The sequence below is a fragment of the Silurus aristotelis genome (genome assembly GCF_946808225.1).
Source record: "Silurus aristotelis genome assembly, chromosome: 26".
NCBI lineage: Eukaryota > Metazoa > Chordata > Actinopteri > Siluriformes > Siluridae > Silurus > Silurus aristotelis.
Genome location: NC_139599.1, coordinates 6,255,307 through 6,272,731, shown reverse-complemented (window position 1 = coordinate 6,272,731; position 17,425 = coordinate 6,255,307). Strand labels below are relative to the sequence as shown.

The 17,425-nt window shown below is 35.3% G+C and overlaps 1 protein-coding gene across 2 annotated transcripts in view; it reads right to left on the bottom strand.

The window, feature by feature from the left end:
• srrm3 (serine/arginine repetitive matrix 3) overlaps positions 1-17,425 on the bottom strand; it is a 79,336-nt gene that overhangs the window by 26,816 nt on the left and 35,095 nt on the right. For both annotated transcript variants that reach the window (XR_014531828.1, XM_083531881.1), the window contains exons 2-3: positions 12,294-12,526; positions 2,197-2,298 (exon numbers count right to left, since the gene is read on the bottom strand). Coding sequence is in view for 1 of the 2 variants with exons in the window: in XM_083531881.1 (XP_083388007.1) it covers positions 2,197-2,298; positions 12,294-12,514 (323 nt within the window). In the remaining variant the exon portion in view is untranslated. The remainder of the gene's footprint in view (positions 1-2,196; positions 2,299-12,293; positions 12,527-17,425) is intronic.

Genomic DNA, 17,425 nt, shown 5'->3' with positions numbered 1-17,425 from the left:
TCCATTTATAGCTACATTTAATGTTGCAGAACATCTGCAAAAACATCCAGTTATCACTTATGTTACAGCTTTCTTCTCTTTCTCATGTGTAGGAAAATGTGAAATTGCAGCTTCATGTCTGTATTGTTACAAAGCTCTAACACTGCTGAATCCTTCCCAACATCTTAAATATACAATAACACTTATATGATACATTAGCTCACAACAAACTTTCTCATATAGTATGAATCCTAAAGCTCTTGCTATTGTCAGGAAGTGAGTCAAGACCTTCTGACCAATCAGAATTTAGAGGGTTTTTTTTAAAGCGCTATGGTACAATAATAACGTATTATAGTCTCACCGCTGATAATATTATAGTAATATAATGGATGGCAGGTGTCTGAGGCTGGCTCAGACCTTTCTGAACTAGTTAGCACCCTCATTAGTTATACAGAGGGTCTGAAGGGGGGCTCTGTGTGTGTGTGTGTGTGTGTGTGTGTGTGTGTGTGTGTGTGTGTGTGTGCGTGCGTGCGTGCGTGCGTGCGTGCGTGTGTGTGTGTGTGTTTTGCCACTGTGGTTATGTGATACTGTTAGAGCAGCACTACAGTTCAAACCACAGCACCAAGCTAAAGATCTGCAGGAACCACAATTCAATAAGGTCTGAATGTGACCGATGGGCAAAGTTGTGTCGTGTCTGTGTGATATTGTGTGTTTGTGTATGTTTGTGTGTCAGTTTGTGATGTAGATTCTATTTCATCTTTTAGAGAGACACACGGATGCACCGTTAGCTCGGATTTTATATGTAATGAATCAATTTAATTGCAACATACCTCAATTATTTAAGATTGGGTGTATTACTATTAAAATGTAAGTAAACTCTACTTCTGTAGACATATTTAAATGTGTGAATAACTTTTGCTTGTGCGTGGGTCCCGCTTGAACACCTAACAGACGAGTTCGGCAGACATAGTTTGTCATGACACATTTGTTAATTTTTTTTTCATTTGCTTCATCATAAAGATATTTGTAAATAGTAAAAACATATTCAGAATAAAGTAAACAATTTAGGACATTTTGTCTGTTAACCTACAATATTTCGAGCTCTCGTGCTGCTGACACATTCGCACTTGAACGGCTGTGAAGAGAGATTCATTGCTTTTTAGTTGTCTGTTTATTGTTCTTATTTTTTCCCATCAAGGGACTGATAGTGAGCATAGAATACTAGGTGGTTTTCTCACTCGCTTGCGGCGAACACCGTTCAGTTTATCCCCTGTGACACATAACGTCCACAACGTGCTTTATAAACCATGTTTTTTCTAAGGTTGTGTACATGTACATTTTAATTGTGAAGAACAGCATTAATTACCTGTCATGATAATGTCATTTTGTCAAATAGTTTCTTATTGTTAGAACGTCACTGACATGGATTCGTATCAACAAATTCCAGTAGGAATCCTTTGTTTAGACCCCAAAATTCCACAACTTAACCCTTCCTGATTCTGCATCATTTTGAAAAGGAATTCAGTGATGGAACTGGGCAACCATTTGGACTAATTTATGCCCTGGAATAAAATCCAATGTGTTAGAAAAACACTTTCCATTTTGTCCAGCAGGAGACAAAATGGAACCTTGACTTCATTTTAAAAGGTGTAAAAATAAAAAAAATAAAAACATTGGCAAACTTGTTTTAAACGTTTCTTCACTTGTTTGTATTTTAAAATGAAAACTTAAGTAGAAATAAAAAGAAAATGTAAAAAATTTTGTTTGTTCGCTTTTGTATATAATTTAATGTAAGTAAAATGTGGAGTAATTTAACAGAACAAAATACTTAAAAGCAAATACTGTGGTCTATTCAAGTGAAAAGAATTGTACGAGGAACTTAAAATTTAAGGTTATGTTTACTCAAGTGAATCTTAAATCTATCAAGTAAACATTACTTCATTTTTTCTTTAGGGCAACCAGTTTCCTTTAATTTTTCAAGTAAACTCAACACATCCAGGCTTTGAGTGCACTTGACTGGTCCTATGATTAAATTCTAATTAATATTAATGATAGGGTTATTTTTATTGATGTGTCTGTACACAAATTGGCTATTACAAGAAATAGACAACATTATAAACGTAACCAATGGAACAGTTGCTGGTATAAGGTTAGAGTTAGCTTTAGGTTTAGCATAAAATTCATTCGAATCAGAGTGTGTCTGTGTGTGAGACTCACGGCGGTCTGGGATTAGATCCCTCTCTGGTTATGACTCCCTCTTTCTCCATCAGCATCTGCCGAAATGTCCCAACCTTCTGCCTGATTTCCTCTTCGGAGTATCTGCATGTAGAACACAAACACTAAGTAAAACATCGCAAACAGACATGCATGGATATACCACACAAATGTGCACAAACACACACATACAATATATACACAATAATCTCCACACTTGCTATCATCATGTACCCATCTGTCTATTATAGAATAATAAATGACAGTGTGCATCAGAACCAGTGACAGGAGTCAAATGGCATGAAACGGAACAAGCCCATAACACACATGTAGCTTGTCAAGCACTGCAATAGAGATGTCATACACACAAAGAGAATGGGTCATGGGATCACCAGTGTGCACCAGTCTTAGATCTTGACAGAGCTATACTGTGTATCAGGAGCATTTGGATTCTATATCGATCAATACGACCTGCTTAGCAATTAGGAGTAACATAACATACCTTCATTTCTTTATTGGCCTACATGACTTTTGGCGTTAATTTATTTCAACCATTTATAACTGGAATTAATACTAATAGTAAATACCAATCTAGCAGGGTAAAGCTAACATGTAAATCTGCTACATGTACTGAATACTGTATAGGTTGGTGTATATTGTGGTGTTGATAAGGAAGAAACATTATGACCAGGAAGTATCCTGAAAAAAAAATCTATACACTTGCTTGTATATTTTAATACACATTTACAGTAGAAATAATTGGCTTGGTTAGTTGTGAGACCAACTATGTTCCAAACCTGGCAAAAAGGAACAAAGCTCATTGTAATTTTGCTAGACTGCAGATACAAAAAACATAAAAAACACAAAACAACATGCCAGTATAACACATTGCATTATATAACCAGACATCATGTTTATTTTCCAGCAACAATCATTTATTTTAAGCAAATGCATAATACAGTCATACAAAAGTACCAAAAATGTTTGTATTTTTACACTCTATCAGCAGACTGAACACGCTTAAAGGAGAGTACTAACTGCATTAGTACATGTACATGCTCATACTGTGATTGGACTCTGTTGCAAAATCAAATATAGCTGTGCTCTTCTCTTGAACTCCCGATCACAGATGGCACAAAAATTGTTGGCATTCGCTCACATTCACTCACAGTTGCACCTCTCCAAGCCAAATAAACCACATATGAAGGGTGAACGAAGGGTGTCTCTGTTCCTTCCAATATGCTGGAACACATTCTTTGTGGTGTATGCGTTAAACCTGGGTGTGAATTCTGGTCCCACTGTGATTTCGCTGTGTCTATTTTTACATTGCAAATCATCCAGGAGCGCTGAACTCATTACGCTTGCTCTCAAAGTAAAGGAGGACAAACGCCTTACAAGATAGGGATTATCTGTAACTCATTTTGATTTTGATTGAAGAATGTACAAGTCATTCTGAATTCTCTTACCAGGTGACTGGCAGTTGGTGAAATAAGATCCAATAACTTGTGAAAATTTTCAAAATAGGTCAAATGTGCCTATGATTTACACTGAGTGTAAATAATAATACTTTGCATTTAGCATTTTTATACAGGCGACTGGATAATCCAAGACCAGCCTTTTTTACCATTCATCCAAAGAACACTTGTACATACTGTGCATAGTGGTGTCTGAATCCAAGTATTTCAACAACCAAATAGAAATATTATTCACGAAAAAGAAGGTCTACTGACTCCATCATAATTAATCATCATCCTGCCGACACACAGCAGATTAATCCGGACCTTTCACCAAAAAAATATGGATGTCCATCCAAAAATAAATCCCTTGTGAGCAGGAAATCTGTGTGGTTTAATCTCTAACTAAAGAGGCGACTATAAGGACAAAGCCAAAGTCATTTGTGTAAACATGCAGCTCACGTGTATCAAATGCCTGATATCAGCTGTCAGCCATGACAAAAAGGAGAGAGCAGAGCAGGTCAAGCAGTTGTCTGATCCGTAAATAGATCATGACCTTGTCACTTCCAGGATCCTGGAGCAAAATGAGAATTTTTACCGTGCTGTAATTTATTCAAATATAAACAAGTTTGTTTTTTATAATTTATTTCTCACATGGCAGCAATATTCAGAGAGCTGATATAATAAAAAAAAACTATTTTTTACAGACGGCCATGGTCTGGCAATTTTTTTTTCGGAGACGGCTTTTAAAATATCGAACCCTAAGTCCACTGTGGATCTGTGTGCAACCACATCCCATTTACATTAATTCCTTTTGGTTAAAGCTGTTACGCAACCTGAATTAGAACTGAAACTGGGTCAAACGTGGAAGCTTTGCACCACCGAGATCAGAACTCAACTTTCTGACTATTAGCCCTTAAAAAGGATTGAAAACTGAGTTCTGTATGCTGTCACACTAAAAGTCCGCTTGACGGACATTTTAAAATGACCCATCACAGAACTTTTCGCACACTTCTTCCACAAAATCATACCTAATCAAAGAGTCTTGTTGAATTTTTCCCCATTAAATCTAATTTTGTCAAAGTGTTCAAAAATTGGACTTGGCAATCACTAGTTGTTTGGACACAGCATGTGCATTATGGTGCTTCAAGAATGCATGTAATATTCTTTAATAAAGTACCATATAATGAACAGAAAATGGTTTCAAATTGGTGCAGTTGATATTACAGATGTTGATAGTTTCTCTTCACTTGAACTAGAAAACCCACGCCTGTTCCAGCATCCGCATCTCATCTTTCAAGTATGAAATTAATGTAGAAATATCTTCCTTTGTTGTTTGTTTGAATAGTGAGAGCAGCAATGTAATAAGAATAAGAAAAAGGGATTGGGTACAGGGATTGATATGTGATTTAAATCATGATGATTAGGTTTGGTGTGTGGAATACAACACGTTTTTGCAGCAGCAAAAAGAGATCAGTTCATTAAGAGCATGTCATGTCCCTTATCATCTCCAGCTACTGCAGTCTGAAAATGATGCTGACAGACTGTGTGTGTGTGTGTGTGTGTGTGTGTGTGTGTGTGTGTGTGTGTGTGTGTGTGTGTGAGACTTAAACCAAGAAATCTTAAAGATGTTCTTCAGTCAAGAAAATCCATACTAAAGCACCCACCTAAATACTGCATTTTAAATGCACAGTAGTCTGGTATGGTATGTGCTGACATTAAGAGAGAGAGAGGGGAAATGCAAATTCGATAGCTTGGCCACATAACAAATGCAGCGAATTGCCAAAATTAATGACTGCATTGAGTTATATACACTGCCTGCTTTCAGTGCTCATATCATTTTCTCTAGAATGCTGTACTTCAAGCTGTTGGTTACCTTATATTTGGCGGCAGAGAACACAATAATTATCTCTGCTCTTATTTCACTGGCAAAAAAAAAGGTAGTAAAATTTACCCTGGTTGCACTTTTACTCTTGGATTCTCAGCACAGCAGCAATGCCCAAAGTCAAACTGAGCAGTTTATGTGATAATAACATAAAAAAGCAAGACTAAGCCATTCTATTTTTGTATGTATTCCCTCGGTTTCAAGTCAAGTCAAGGGGCTTTTATTGTCATTTCTACTATACACAGTGGTACATAGAACACAGTAAAAACGAGACAACGTTCCTCCAGAACCCTGGTGCTACACTAAACAGCATTGAGCTACAACACATAACATAAAGCTACATAAAGTACATCAAGTGCAAACAGTGCAGACGAAAAACCGTACAGACAGACAGACAACAGTACAGACAGACAGACAACAGTACAGACAGACAGACAACACAAGACAACACAAGGCAATACACATAACACAAGATAGTGACTACCAGTAAACCTACTGTATACTTTGAATATACAGCACTGTGCAAAGAGAACTATAAAAACTATACCCAAGAGTATATGTGAACAAACATTATGCAGTGCAAAAACAGCAGTAGCAGCAGTCGAGAGGTGCAAAAAATAGCATGTAAACAGTAAAATGTGGTATAAAAATATAAATAATAAATAAATACATGGTTGTGGAATGGATTGAGATGAATAATGAGCGTGTGTTAAGTTTCTTAATAATAATTAGGTTTCTTAATAATACGCCAAAATATGATTCTGAAATCTTTGTTGACTTTTTTTTATTTTTAACAGAGCCCAAAGAATGTAATTTCCAATAGTTCACAAAGCAGATTTATGGTTAATAGTATAATTCTAGTGGTTATACACTGATTGAAAATGTCCAATATTGGTCAAAAGAGAAAATATGACAAATCTAACAAAATACTACATGGCTGTTTCAGTAAAAATTGAAGAAATGTAATTATAGTTTACCACGAAATAATTGACTATTATGTACTGGTACTGAATGAATGGCCATGTGGTTGAAAACAGAAGGTTTGTCTCTAAACTCTATGTAGTGCTGCACTGTATATAGCAGAATATAGCAGCACTGTATATTTTGTGTGTCATATAAAATGACAATAATTTTTGTATTGTCTGAAAAAAAAAATTGTTAAATTTGGTAAATTCTCAGTATATGACTCATGCTATCAGGGGGATTGAAATATCTTACAGACGTCATGTGATCACTGATATCTTCTAATAAAAAAATATATAAAGAGAAATCTGAACAAAATTTCTAATGTTTATCTGCATTTTTTTGCATTAAAAAAGTTGCTAATATATATAAAAAAAAATTTTGCCATTACATTGTAACTATAACAACCATAAAAACTGCAGACTTATACTGGTTAGTATTAGGTTGTACTTATAAGGTATGGCTTATTAAATCTTGCTGTCTGTCTCAGGTGTTTTAAAAGCCTTTGTTGTAAATTGGTTGGGGATTACAAAATGATCAGTATACTCTGAAAAGAAGAACATTTGTTTCACATTCTGAAAACTATGAGATAAATCAAATCTACAGCTGCTTCCAAACAAATGATATAATACATGCATGGGTGGTAGGTGCATGCATACGTTTTCAGTGCAAAAGACCAAGCGTTTTCTATCCTGACCTGTGTTGTAATTGCACGAAATAGACGAAAACAATTTTCCAAAACTAGCATTTCCTGCAGGGCAGGTTGTTCTCGAACAGTACTGATAAACACGGCAGGGCCCAAATGGCCCCGGTCTGACAAGCGGCAGACTCTTGATGTCAAACAGCGGCACTTTCAATTTAGTTTAGCATGCCTCTACCGGAAAATGAAATCAGAGGAGCGTGTCCAGACTGCAGTTTGAAGCTGCCAAGGCCTCTTGTCACAGTGTTTGCCCTCAATATAATGCAATTTCAAAGTCTCATGTCCAGTGCTTGAAGTGGGCTGGTACTCATCGGTATCGAGCACCAGCACCTGCAAGCAAATAAAAGAATAAATACCCTGTTTGTACCCCATTTATTTATTTTATTTTCCCTTTTTTTATAATGACCACCATTTCAACATTTGTTATCAGAGTGGTCTTCTATGCCTTATCATTAATACTACTGCTTTTAAAATAGTAATATTGAGCTCATGCTTTTGTAGCACACCCCCACAAGACCTCAAGGTTCATTGTGTTTCTAATATGCCTTTCTGCTCACCATAATTAAAAAGAGTTTTCTTCCTCCAACTGTTGTTTACTGGATGTTTTTTCTTCACCTTCCTTTGTGAACTGTTGGCAGTGTTGTGTGTAAAATTCCCAGGAGACTTTATATTAAAGACCAATAGCATCACCAGCATAAATAATAATAAACAAAACAGCATGGAGTGCAGGTTGGGGCTGATTTCTTCCAACCCAGACTGTAAATTTAAGGTGTTTATCCCTGACACTAATCAAAATGTCAGCGATTACGCTTGGAGAAACACTCACTAAGACTAATTTTATTTATATATGTTTTATTGATGTACCATAACATATCATCAGCAGTGTTTGATAAGTACCTGTGAAGTAAAATAAGTAAATGTGTGCTAATGAGGTGGATTACTTTCTTGACAATTGTAGAAATAAACATTGTCTTAAAAACTGTTCATTTTGTGTAGTTTGAACAATAGAGCTGTTTTTTTTATTTTTTTATTGTAATTTTAATTTATTTATTTTTTATTATTATTTCTTCAATTTCATGCAGTTGTTAGTGGTGTATAAATTACCATTATATATAAGTGTGAGAGTGCACTAGTTGAACACACTTTTCACACAACATGATTTCACCCAGGATCACAGTAACCAAGAGCAACCATCAAGCATTCAGAGATGCTGGTCACAAGGGATCCTTTACAACAATACCAGGATTTATCAGCTTGTATGCAGAGGGACCTTTACCATTGACAGCCTGTGTGTGTGTGTGTGTGTGTGTGTGTGTGTGTGTGTGTGTGTGTGTGTGTGTGTGTGTGTGTGTGCATGTGTGTGTTGGTTTATCTTAGCATGTGTTTGTTGGAAAACAATTCTGGTGGATCTGGTGTGTTTGAACGGGGAGGAAGTGAGTCTGCTCTATCTTATCCATGCCTGCTCACAAACAGACCCCGAAATCCACCTTTTATTAACAAGACTGCACTTTATATTCAGCGACTATCCAATCCAACGGATATTTGACAGCTTTTCAACAAAGCTGCATTCTTTCTCTCACATGCTGCAGTAAAATCCATACATAGTTCATTCTCTGCAGTAAAAAAAAAAGTATGACTCTCAATTCTAAAAAAATAAATAAAACAGTTACAAAAAAGCTTTTAGTGAACCAAATAATTCAATCAACTCGTAGGAGAAGTGCTTGAACTGTATTATATTGAAAATATTTCTTCTTAGAGATTTTCAGGTCAGATTTATTACCGTTAGCCATATACAAATTTGATGTACAGTATACCTACAATTATATCCATACAGAGAACATTGTATGTAGCATTTAATTTGTGTGTCTGTGTGTGAGTGTGTGTGTGTGTGTGTGTGTGTCTAAGCCCAATTGATATTGAATGGGAACCATCAAATCCACAATTTATATATATATATATATATATATATATATATATATATATATACATACACACACATAAACATTTACTTATTAATACCTAATTGATCAGATTTTTTTTTTATCCTATTTATTAGGATATAATTCAAAGCTATCCAAAAGTGTCTCTATTCTTCTTAAGTGATCTGCCCTCCTTCTCCTCCACCCGATGTCATGACTAAATCTGCTCTGTGCTTAAATGTGTGTGTATGTGTGTGGGGTTGGGCACTAAGCAGATGAGCTGAAAGAACACTGAAAGGAGGGGAGTCGACACACACACATGCACTGTGAGTGCAGACGACTAATTGGCTCCCAGGGTGGAAATGCCATAAAACACATTTGACGATGAATGCCCTCTGGCTGCAGTCACAGTACTCTGTGTGTGTGTGTGTATGTGTGTGTGTGTGTGTGTGTGTGTGTGTGTGTGTGTGTGTGTGTGTGTGTGTGTGTGTGTGTGTGTGTGTGTTTGTGTGTGTGTGTGTGTGTGTGTGTGTGTGTGTGTGTGTGTTTGTGTGTGTGTGTGTGTATTTAAATAGGACCCAGAAGATTTTCATTTTTATAGTGTGGTCTGTCACTGTAATCTAAGATATGCACACCCTTTCCATCACACTTGAATCTTTTGTTGTTCATTACATTCAAAGTGTTTAAGCTTTAATTAAAAGGTCTTCATGATTGACATTTCCAAACAGAGGTAGATCATGCAAGGTTCTGGAGCAAAACTCTACAGGGAAAATTCATAAGAATAGTTGCTCATTATTTCTCGTTATGATTCAATACAATTCAGAATTCAATACAATTCACAATACGTGTTCAGAAACATTCGAAATAATTAGCCTTCCATCATTCCACCAGTTTAGGATCGATGCTGGAATAATATGACATTCTGATTATTGATATTTTTTCTGTCCAAAATTTAGGCTTGTACAACATGTTGCCTGACACATCAGGATTTCAATTACCCGTGTGACAATTGAGTAAATGATTAGAAATGTTTTGCAGGGGTAACACAGCACTGAGTTTGGTGCAGCATGTTGTATGAAGCATACATTTGCAACGAGTTATGTATTGGAATCTGTGCCTTGAGTTGCAACAATCTATCAACAATCTATTTGCCAGCAGACAAACCTGACAAAAACATGCCATAATAATCCAAAATATTACTATTATTACTATACTATACTATGTTATATACTATATCACTATAACTATTAACAAAGGTTTGGTTAAAATGTAAAAAAATACCTTATGTAACTATCTACTAGTTAACTGTTAAACTAGTTCATGCTGTCATATTCTTAAGTAATCAAAAATCTCACAACATAAGGTTTTAGCACAATTGCTATTGCCTTACTTAGATAACTATCCTGCTAGCAACTAGAAGAAAAAAAAATCTAGTCACAGAAAAAACAGTACCACAACAATCTTGCTCATTATTAGCACAGAGTTGCATATCACTGCTAGCATTAGCCTGCTTGTGTAGCTGACTAGCTAACTGTTGATTTAACAGTAGCCACAAAAAATATACCACAAAACATAATTTTGCTTCATTGCTATTATTATTAACTGATTTATGTAGATGACTAGTTCACTACTAGTATGCTAGCTTACAATGTCAAAAATCTTTCAGAACAATCAATACAGTTTGGCTAATCATTTATATTAGCTTTCTAACAACTAAAACTCAAGTTTTATACATTTCATTCAATAGTTCAGTAGAAATAAAAAATATTGTGTTAATATGGTAAAGTGTGTAGTGTCCTTCTAACAAAGTCTAAATAATAAGAATGTTTAAAAGTGTTTAAAAAACAATGCTTGCAACTTTAAATATTGAGGTCCATGACAAAGCATTTTTTCTAACAAATCACAATTTTCTCTGGTATTATGTGACTTGTCACTTATATTTATATAGGTTTTTATAGGTTTTATTCAAATTGCATTAGTGCAAAAACAATTAAGTCTAGAAGTTGGCCTAAAATATAAAGCGAAACCGAAACCGAAATTTTAATAAGTTGATCAGTGAGGTAATGCTTTATAGCCGCAGGAAAAGCCAATGTATTATTATACACATGATGTGTACAAAATGTGCCTAACATTTGACGCTCTAATAAGCTCATGAAAATATATATATATTTTTTCAGTTAAAGGCACTCTGGCTTCAATAGACTACAAACTTCCCTATGGGTTACTTATATGGGTTTCTCCATTCTCATTGGGGTTTGACCTCCTCCACACAAATAGTCTAAACTGACCATCCCCCCTTTACCCATGAATTTTCAATTCAACCACTGATTACAGGGCAGTATTCTTGAGAAAAAGCTGCTTTATAGGGTGCCTGTGTGAATGTTTGATGGCCCCTTTGGCAGATGGTCATGCTCTCCTCCCTGACTTCCAGCTTCCTATCATACTCATCAATCTGATAGCCAGAACTTCTAATGAGGAGCATACCATCTGCTGTTCTAAGAAGGTTGATGGGGGTGAACTAAATGGATTACGCGTATTAAGTAGTTTTACTTTGTGAAGGGGATGTAGGGCAAGAAAAAGTAAGAACATTTATATAAAAGCCTTTTCCGTAGCAAAAATATAAGCATGGATTATGAAGGTTTCTATGTATAAAAAAAAAAAAAAAGCTATTTTATTTTGCCATAATCAATGTAACCATTAATTTATTTCTTCGAAATAGGCAGAAGTTTTGCCTTTAGAAAGTTCTAAGACTTTATTTAAGCGAGTAATGCATCATTCTTCTGACATTACTTTCTTAAAATAAATAAATGATTCCTCACAAAAGGTTATGCGAACAAAACAAGAGTGTCCTGATCAAGAACCTCTGTGAAACACCCAAATTACCTCCTGGGTAATTAGACTATTCTTGCTTCCTGACATATTTAAAAAGCCCCCGAGACAGCTAGCGTGGCATAGTGTATGTGTGTGTTTGTGTGTGTGTGTGTGTGTGTGTGTGGGGGGGGGGGTTCAGTCTGGCTGCCTGAAAGAACGCAAACGCCCAGAACAACATGTGTTATCAAATATGCTGTATGCAGCCCATCTCACCACAGACAAACTATCCTTTATCTTTTCTCCTCAGCTAATGTTTACTTATGCCTTTAACATTCACACCCCACACATGCACTCAGACAGTGCCTCACCCCTGCTCCTCCATCATCTCCTGCAGCTCCATGCACTTTAGCTCCACTCGTCTCTTTCTCTCGTGGTCCAGGATCTCACGGCGAGCCTTCTTGACCAGCACGGGCTTCGGTGGGGCAGCTTCTTCTTCTTCCAGTTCTTCATCGCCATTGGGGCGTGTGGCAGCACCCGGGGCACCATTTGCACTAGCCTCAGGAGAGGGCACTCTCGCCCCGTCGTACATGACCACGGCACTCTGTCAAAAACAGAAACAAAGAGGAAACATGGTCATTGATAGTACAATGGTGTTTTTTACTTAGATATACTCTTATCCTTAATCAAATTCATTAGGAGAATTATCCATGGTCATACAAAAAACATTGCTTTTATAATTCAACCCATGGCAAAAATCCCTTTAGATTCGCATGGACAAACTCTTGATATTGATAAACAGATTGGTGGTTGCCAGATTGGTGTTTTTTTTACAGCAAGGCTGATTTTTAGCAAGGTTGCAGGTACAAAATGCATACTTAAGCATATTCAAAGGAAGTCTTGAGCAAGTTTTTAAGCAAAATGAATCTAAATCTAATACATTTCCTAAAACCAAATAAGTTATAGGAAACAAAAGAAGCATGGAAGTGATGACAGTACAACTACAATGTACAGAAGAATTTCAATTATCATTTTGCAAAGATAGGCATAGTGAGCCACAGTGAACTTGTGACTCCAAGATAAATTTTCTTGCAGATACTGTAGCTTTGAGTTTTTAAGTCTGAACATTTTTTTTAAAAAACCCGGTAGCCCTGTTTATAACTCCCAAATCAATATGACACTAACTGAATAGAATCACTGCAAAGTGAGTGTGAGCTTTAAAAAAAAAAAATCAGTCTTATCAATAAATAATTGCTCACGATCACTTTGCATTTATGAAGGATGTTTATCCATGTGTACAGAATGACATTTAAAAGTACTTTATGGGTGACAGAGGACGATATTTTAAATGACGAAGAACTGACATACCTCATTATTGTGAAACATGCCATTTCTCGATTTATAAATGTGTGCTTTAATTATGACTATGTTTCTCTTTACAAGTTAAAATAACAGATTCATAAAATGAGTTAAACCGCTATTAATGCAGTAAAATGGTTCTGAGTGGCCATGATCTTCGTCTCACAAATTCCAATTAAACAAAAGCACTAATTTTTTAAGGTTTTTGTGTGGATAAAATCTTGATACTTGATGCAGTATACATATACAATTTGAATAATTTCTTCTTTAAACTGGGATTAATAAAATATATTTTAAGTCAAAGTATAAAATATTAATAAGTTTAAATACATTTGTACAAGTATTACTGAATGGAAAGTACTTAATTTATAGACAAAATAATTGGAATACTGCAACTTGAATAGTAAAGATTTATTTATTTCTAGTGGAGAGAAGAAATTCATATGTTATTATGTTCATATAATGTTTTAAACTATCTCACCCCCCTTCTATCAGCTTGACATTGATCCTTAATAGAAGACTATTAATTCGGATCATGCCCAATATTCTGGATCTTGGTTAGCCATGGCTCAAATAAGCATATGTTGGAATATCTACTAAACACACACTAAAAGCACGAAAGCAAAAATGAAGGTGGGATGGCAGACAGATTATGGGATGGACAGGTGTATCTACCTCTGGGATAGAAGCCAGAACTTGCTCCATTAATGGTCTCATTATTTTATAATAGTGAAAATGTCCACCCAGTGTTTAATCACTGTCACTGTCAAACAGCCTCAGGTCTTGCGATGGATTCTGCATTTAACCATAAACAATAAGAGTCCTTTTCTCACAGTGTCCCATTAAGCAGATAAGGTTTAAGGCTGAAACACAAATCAGTTTTACATGATTAGTTAACTAACGATGAAAATTTGTCTCCTGTATATTTAAAATCAGCGGCAATGCATCTAGTCTGTCTGAGCCTCCTTTAGTCCAGGTGTTAAAAGCGAAAGGCAGAAGGGGAGCATTTAGCAAGCAAGACGTGTATTGTGGGTAAAATCACGAAGCGATGCACAGCCTAACAGTTGGCGCAGCAGCAGGAGGCATCGTCGCAGAATAGATTATCCACTAAATCATCGGCTTTGGAAACACTGTGAAATACTCTTGTCGTCTATTCCTCAGGCAGCTCTACTGCTCCAGTCATAATAATCAATTCTCCACCCACTCCATCTATCCACATTTGCGTACCTCCTTGTCCATTAAGTAATCTACATACCAAATATTTTAGAAGGGAAAAAAAGGCCTAAAGCCAGTTCGACCCAACAAATCGCTTTCATTCCCTTCCCATTACCTCAGTTTTCAACAGATTGTTTCTACCTGTAAATGCTTTTCCCCCCAAAAGAGGTATAAAAGGGTATAAAGAGGTACTTTGTACTAGTACACTTTGCTTAGTTGATGATATATAAAGAATGATTTTACACAATACAAGGTTTAAAACATTTATTCCTTGATGCTTTTCTGATCACCACACTGTAACATTCCAGTCAGCTCAAGCCAATGTGGTAATTCTCCTCTAATCTTTTTTGTCAACAAGGCATTTATGCCCAAAGAATTGCCAATCCCTGCATGTTTTTTGTTTTTTGCACCAGTGTAAATTCTGAACATTCCAACCAACAACTATATCATGGTCCAGCAATTCCCCATTTGATGTGGAACATCAAGTGAAGCTCTTGACATGTATGTACATAACATTATAGATTATGTTGCTGACATATGATAGGCTACATGGCATACTGCATTAATAAAGGCGTTTCTATAAATAAAGTGGCCAGTAAGTGAATGTCATTTCAAGGCATTAAAACACTTAAAAATTCTGCAGATTCTTATTATTCAATAACTATCCATTTAGCAGGTTGTTTGGTGTGGCTTGTCATATACTGTACATATTTATTTGCATCAAATATTAATCCAAAGTTATGTTGCAGAAATCAGTTTATCTTTAATTTATATTGAATTCATTAAAAACATTCCCTGAGATGTTATTAATACTTTTAGTGGTATAAGATGTCTTATTTTTTTTTTAGCTCTTATTTCTTTAAGGCTATTCAGCTATTCCCTTGTATATTTTGCTAATTCTGTACTCAAACACACATTTCATATTCCCTTTTGACGCTAGTAAAAAAGTGCTTTTGATGCTTACTGTGAAAAACAGACAGTGCATGAATTATGCTAATATTTTCCACACATTTTCATTTATTGCTGATCAGCAAATGTGATCAGAGCAAATTTTTTCTTTTTTTTCTGCCTTATGAAAATACCAAGATGTCAAAAGAAGCAGTTAATTAAAATGACTGAAAAAATCTTTCTTAAATCCATGGCTAATACAGCTAACAAAGACAACATTAGACATCCTTCAGAAGGGTAATATATACAAGGCAGCTATGATTTATGTTGTCTTGATGATGAACGGTGTGTGTGTGTGTGTGTGTGTGTGTGTGTGTGTGTGTGTGTGTGTGTGTGTGTGTGTGTGTGTTTGTGTGTCTGCATAAGCGCTTGTCCCGTGCAGACGGCTTACTATCATCTCCCACAGGAGAAACATCTCTCTCTCCCTGTAATTACACAGACTGCTATGTCAGATACTCACTCTCAGTCCCCTGCCATTTCTGTGTTATATTCTGCTAATGCAGTTCGATCATTCAAAAAAAAAAACAACAACAGCAAAACAATCCTAGGATGGAAATATTAGGCAATTAGGTTTGAGCCAAAGAAAGTTACAAAGAAAGAATGTTTATTCGAACGCAAGAAAAAACACTGCACCAGAGTATGCTGAAAGGTTTTAATAACATATTTATGGAGAAGTACAACAATCATACAATTGATAAGAATTAGCCATAAATCTAAAAGAATTGCAAACAGTCAGCAACATCAACAACAAAACAACTGAGAACCATTAAGATGCCAGGATAAAATTTAATCAAAAAAAAAACCCTAATGATAATAATTTTTATATTGTTTTATTGTATGTAAGAAAGAGGATATTAAAAATAATCGTTTATTTAGTTAGTTTCATTATTTACCTACACTTCTAAGGTGTTAGAGATGTAGAGTAACTATGCATTGTGATGTGTCACAATCTAAAATATTTGCATTCTATTAATTATGCATCGAATGAAATTGCACTGTTTGAACAAATGTGGTATAACAGTTACACTTCATTCCCTTTCATATGACACCAGCTATTTGATAATAAATATTTCACTTGATCTTTTTTCTTAGGTCAATGATTTTTTTGTATTCATTTATTTTTTATATATATGGTGGTACATTTTGTTTAGAAAATAAATTTCAGAATTGTAAATATCAAACTTGATTTTTTTATAAACAAAAATGAACATTCAGAAACTGATTGTCTTTTCAGTCATAATTTTTCTTTATTCAAATTTTGCTCAAAATATCCAAAGAATCGAGTTGAATCATCGAGACAGTGTCATGAATCAAATCGAATCATTACGCCCCTAAAAGGTATAACACTTGCTTGTTAACCGTGTCCTCCTGGCCAGCTACCAAGTTCAAATAACCACAGATGTTATGATGTTATATTTAATTGAGAGCATGTAATAAGGGGCATTCACGCTTCGTTTTTCTCAGAGTCTATATTATGCTAATAAGTTGTTTTTTTTTAGGGGCAAAGAAACTGCTATGGTCACTGTCGTTCTCACTAATTCTTCTGAAAATACATATCTGATTCATAGAAACAATTTCAAAATGGTAAAAAAACTGTTAAAAATAAGTCATAATGGTAACAATAATGTGGATAATAAGGCCATCATTTTCTTATATTACTACTGTATATATTCATTTAGATTCTCTCTAAAAGTCTCTCAGCCAATGTAAATAACTGCTGTAGATATCTTATCATCATATTCTATTAGCAAGAGAATAAAAAGTCAAATAATCACCAAGAGCCTCTGGCTTCACATTAAAACCAGCTGGAATAAACAAATCCACATAAAAAGCATCGCAGTGCAGTTTGGCATGTTTGCTAATAGGATGCAAATGTTTTGTGAGATTTTCTACAGTATATGGACTTTGTCTGAAATGGAATGTCATTAATTACTGTGAAAAAATTAATATGTGTTGATTTCTGTTTAAAGAAATAAAATAA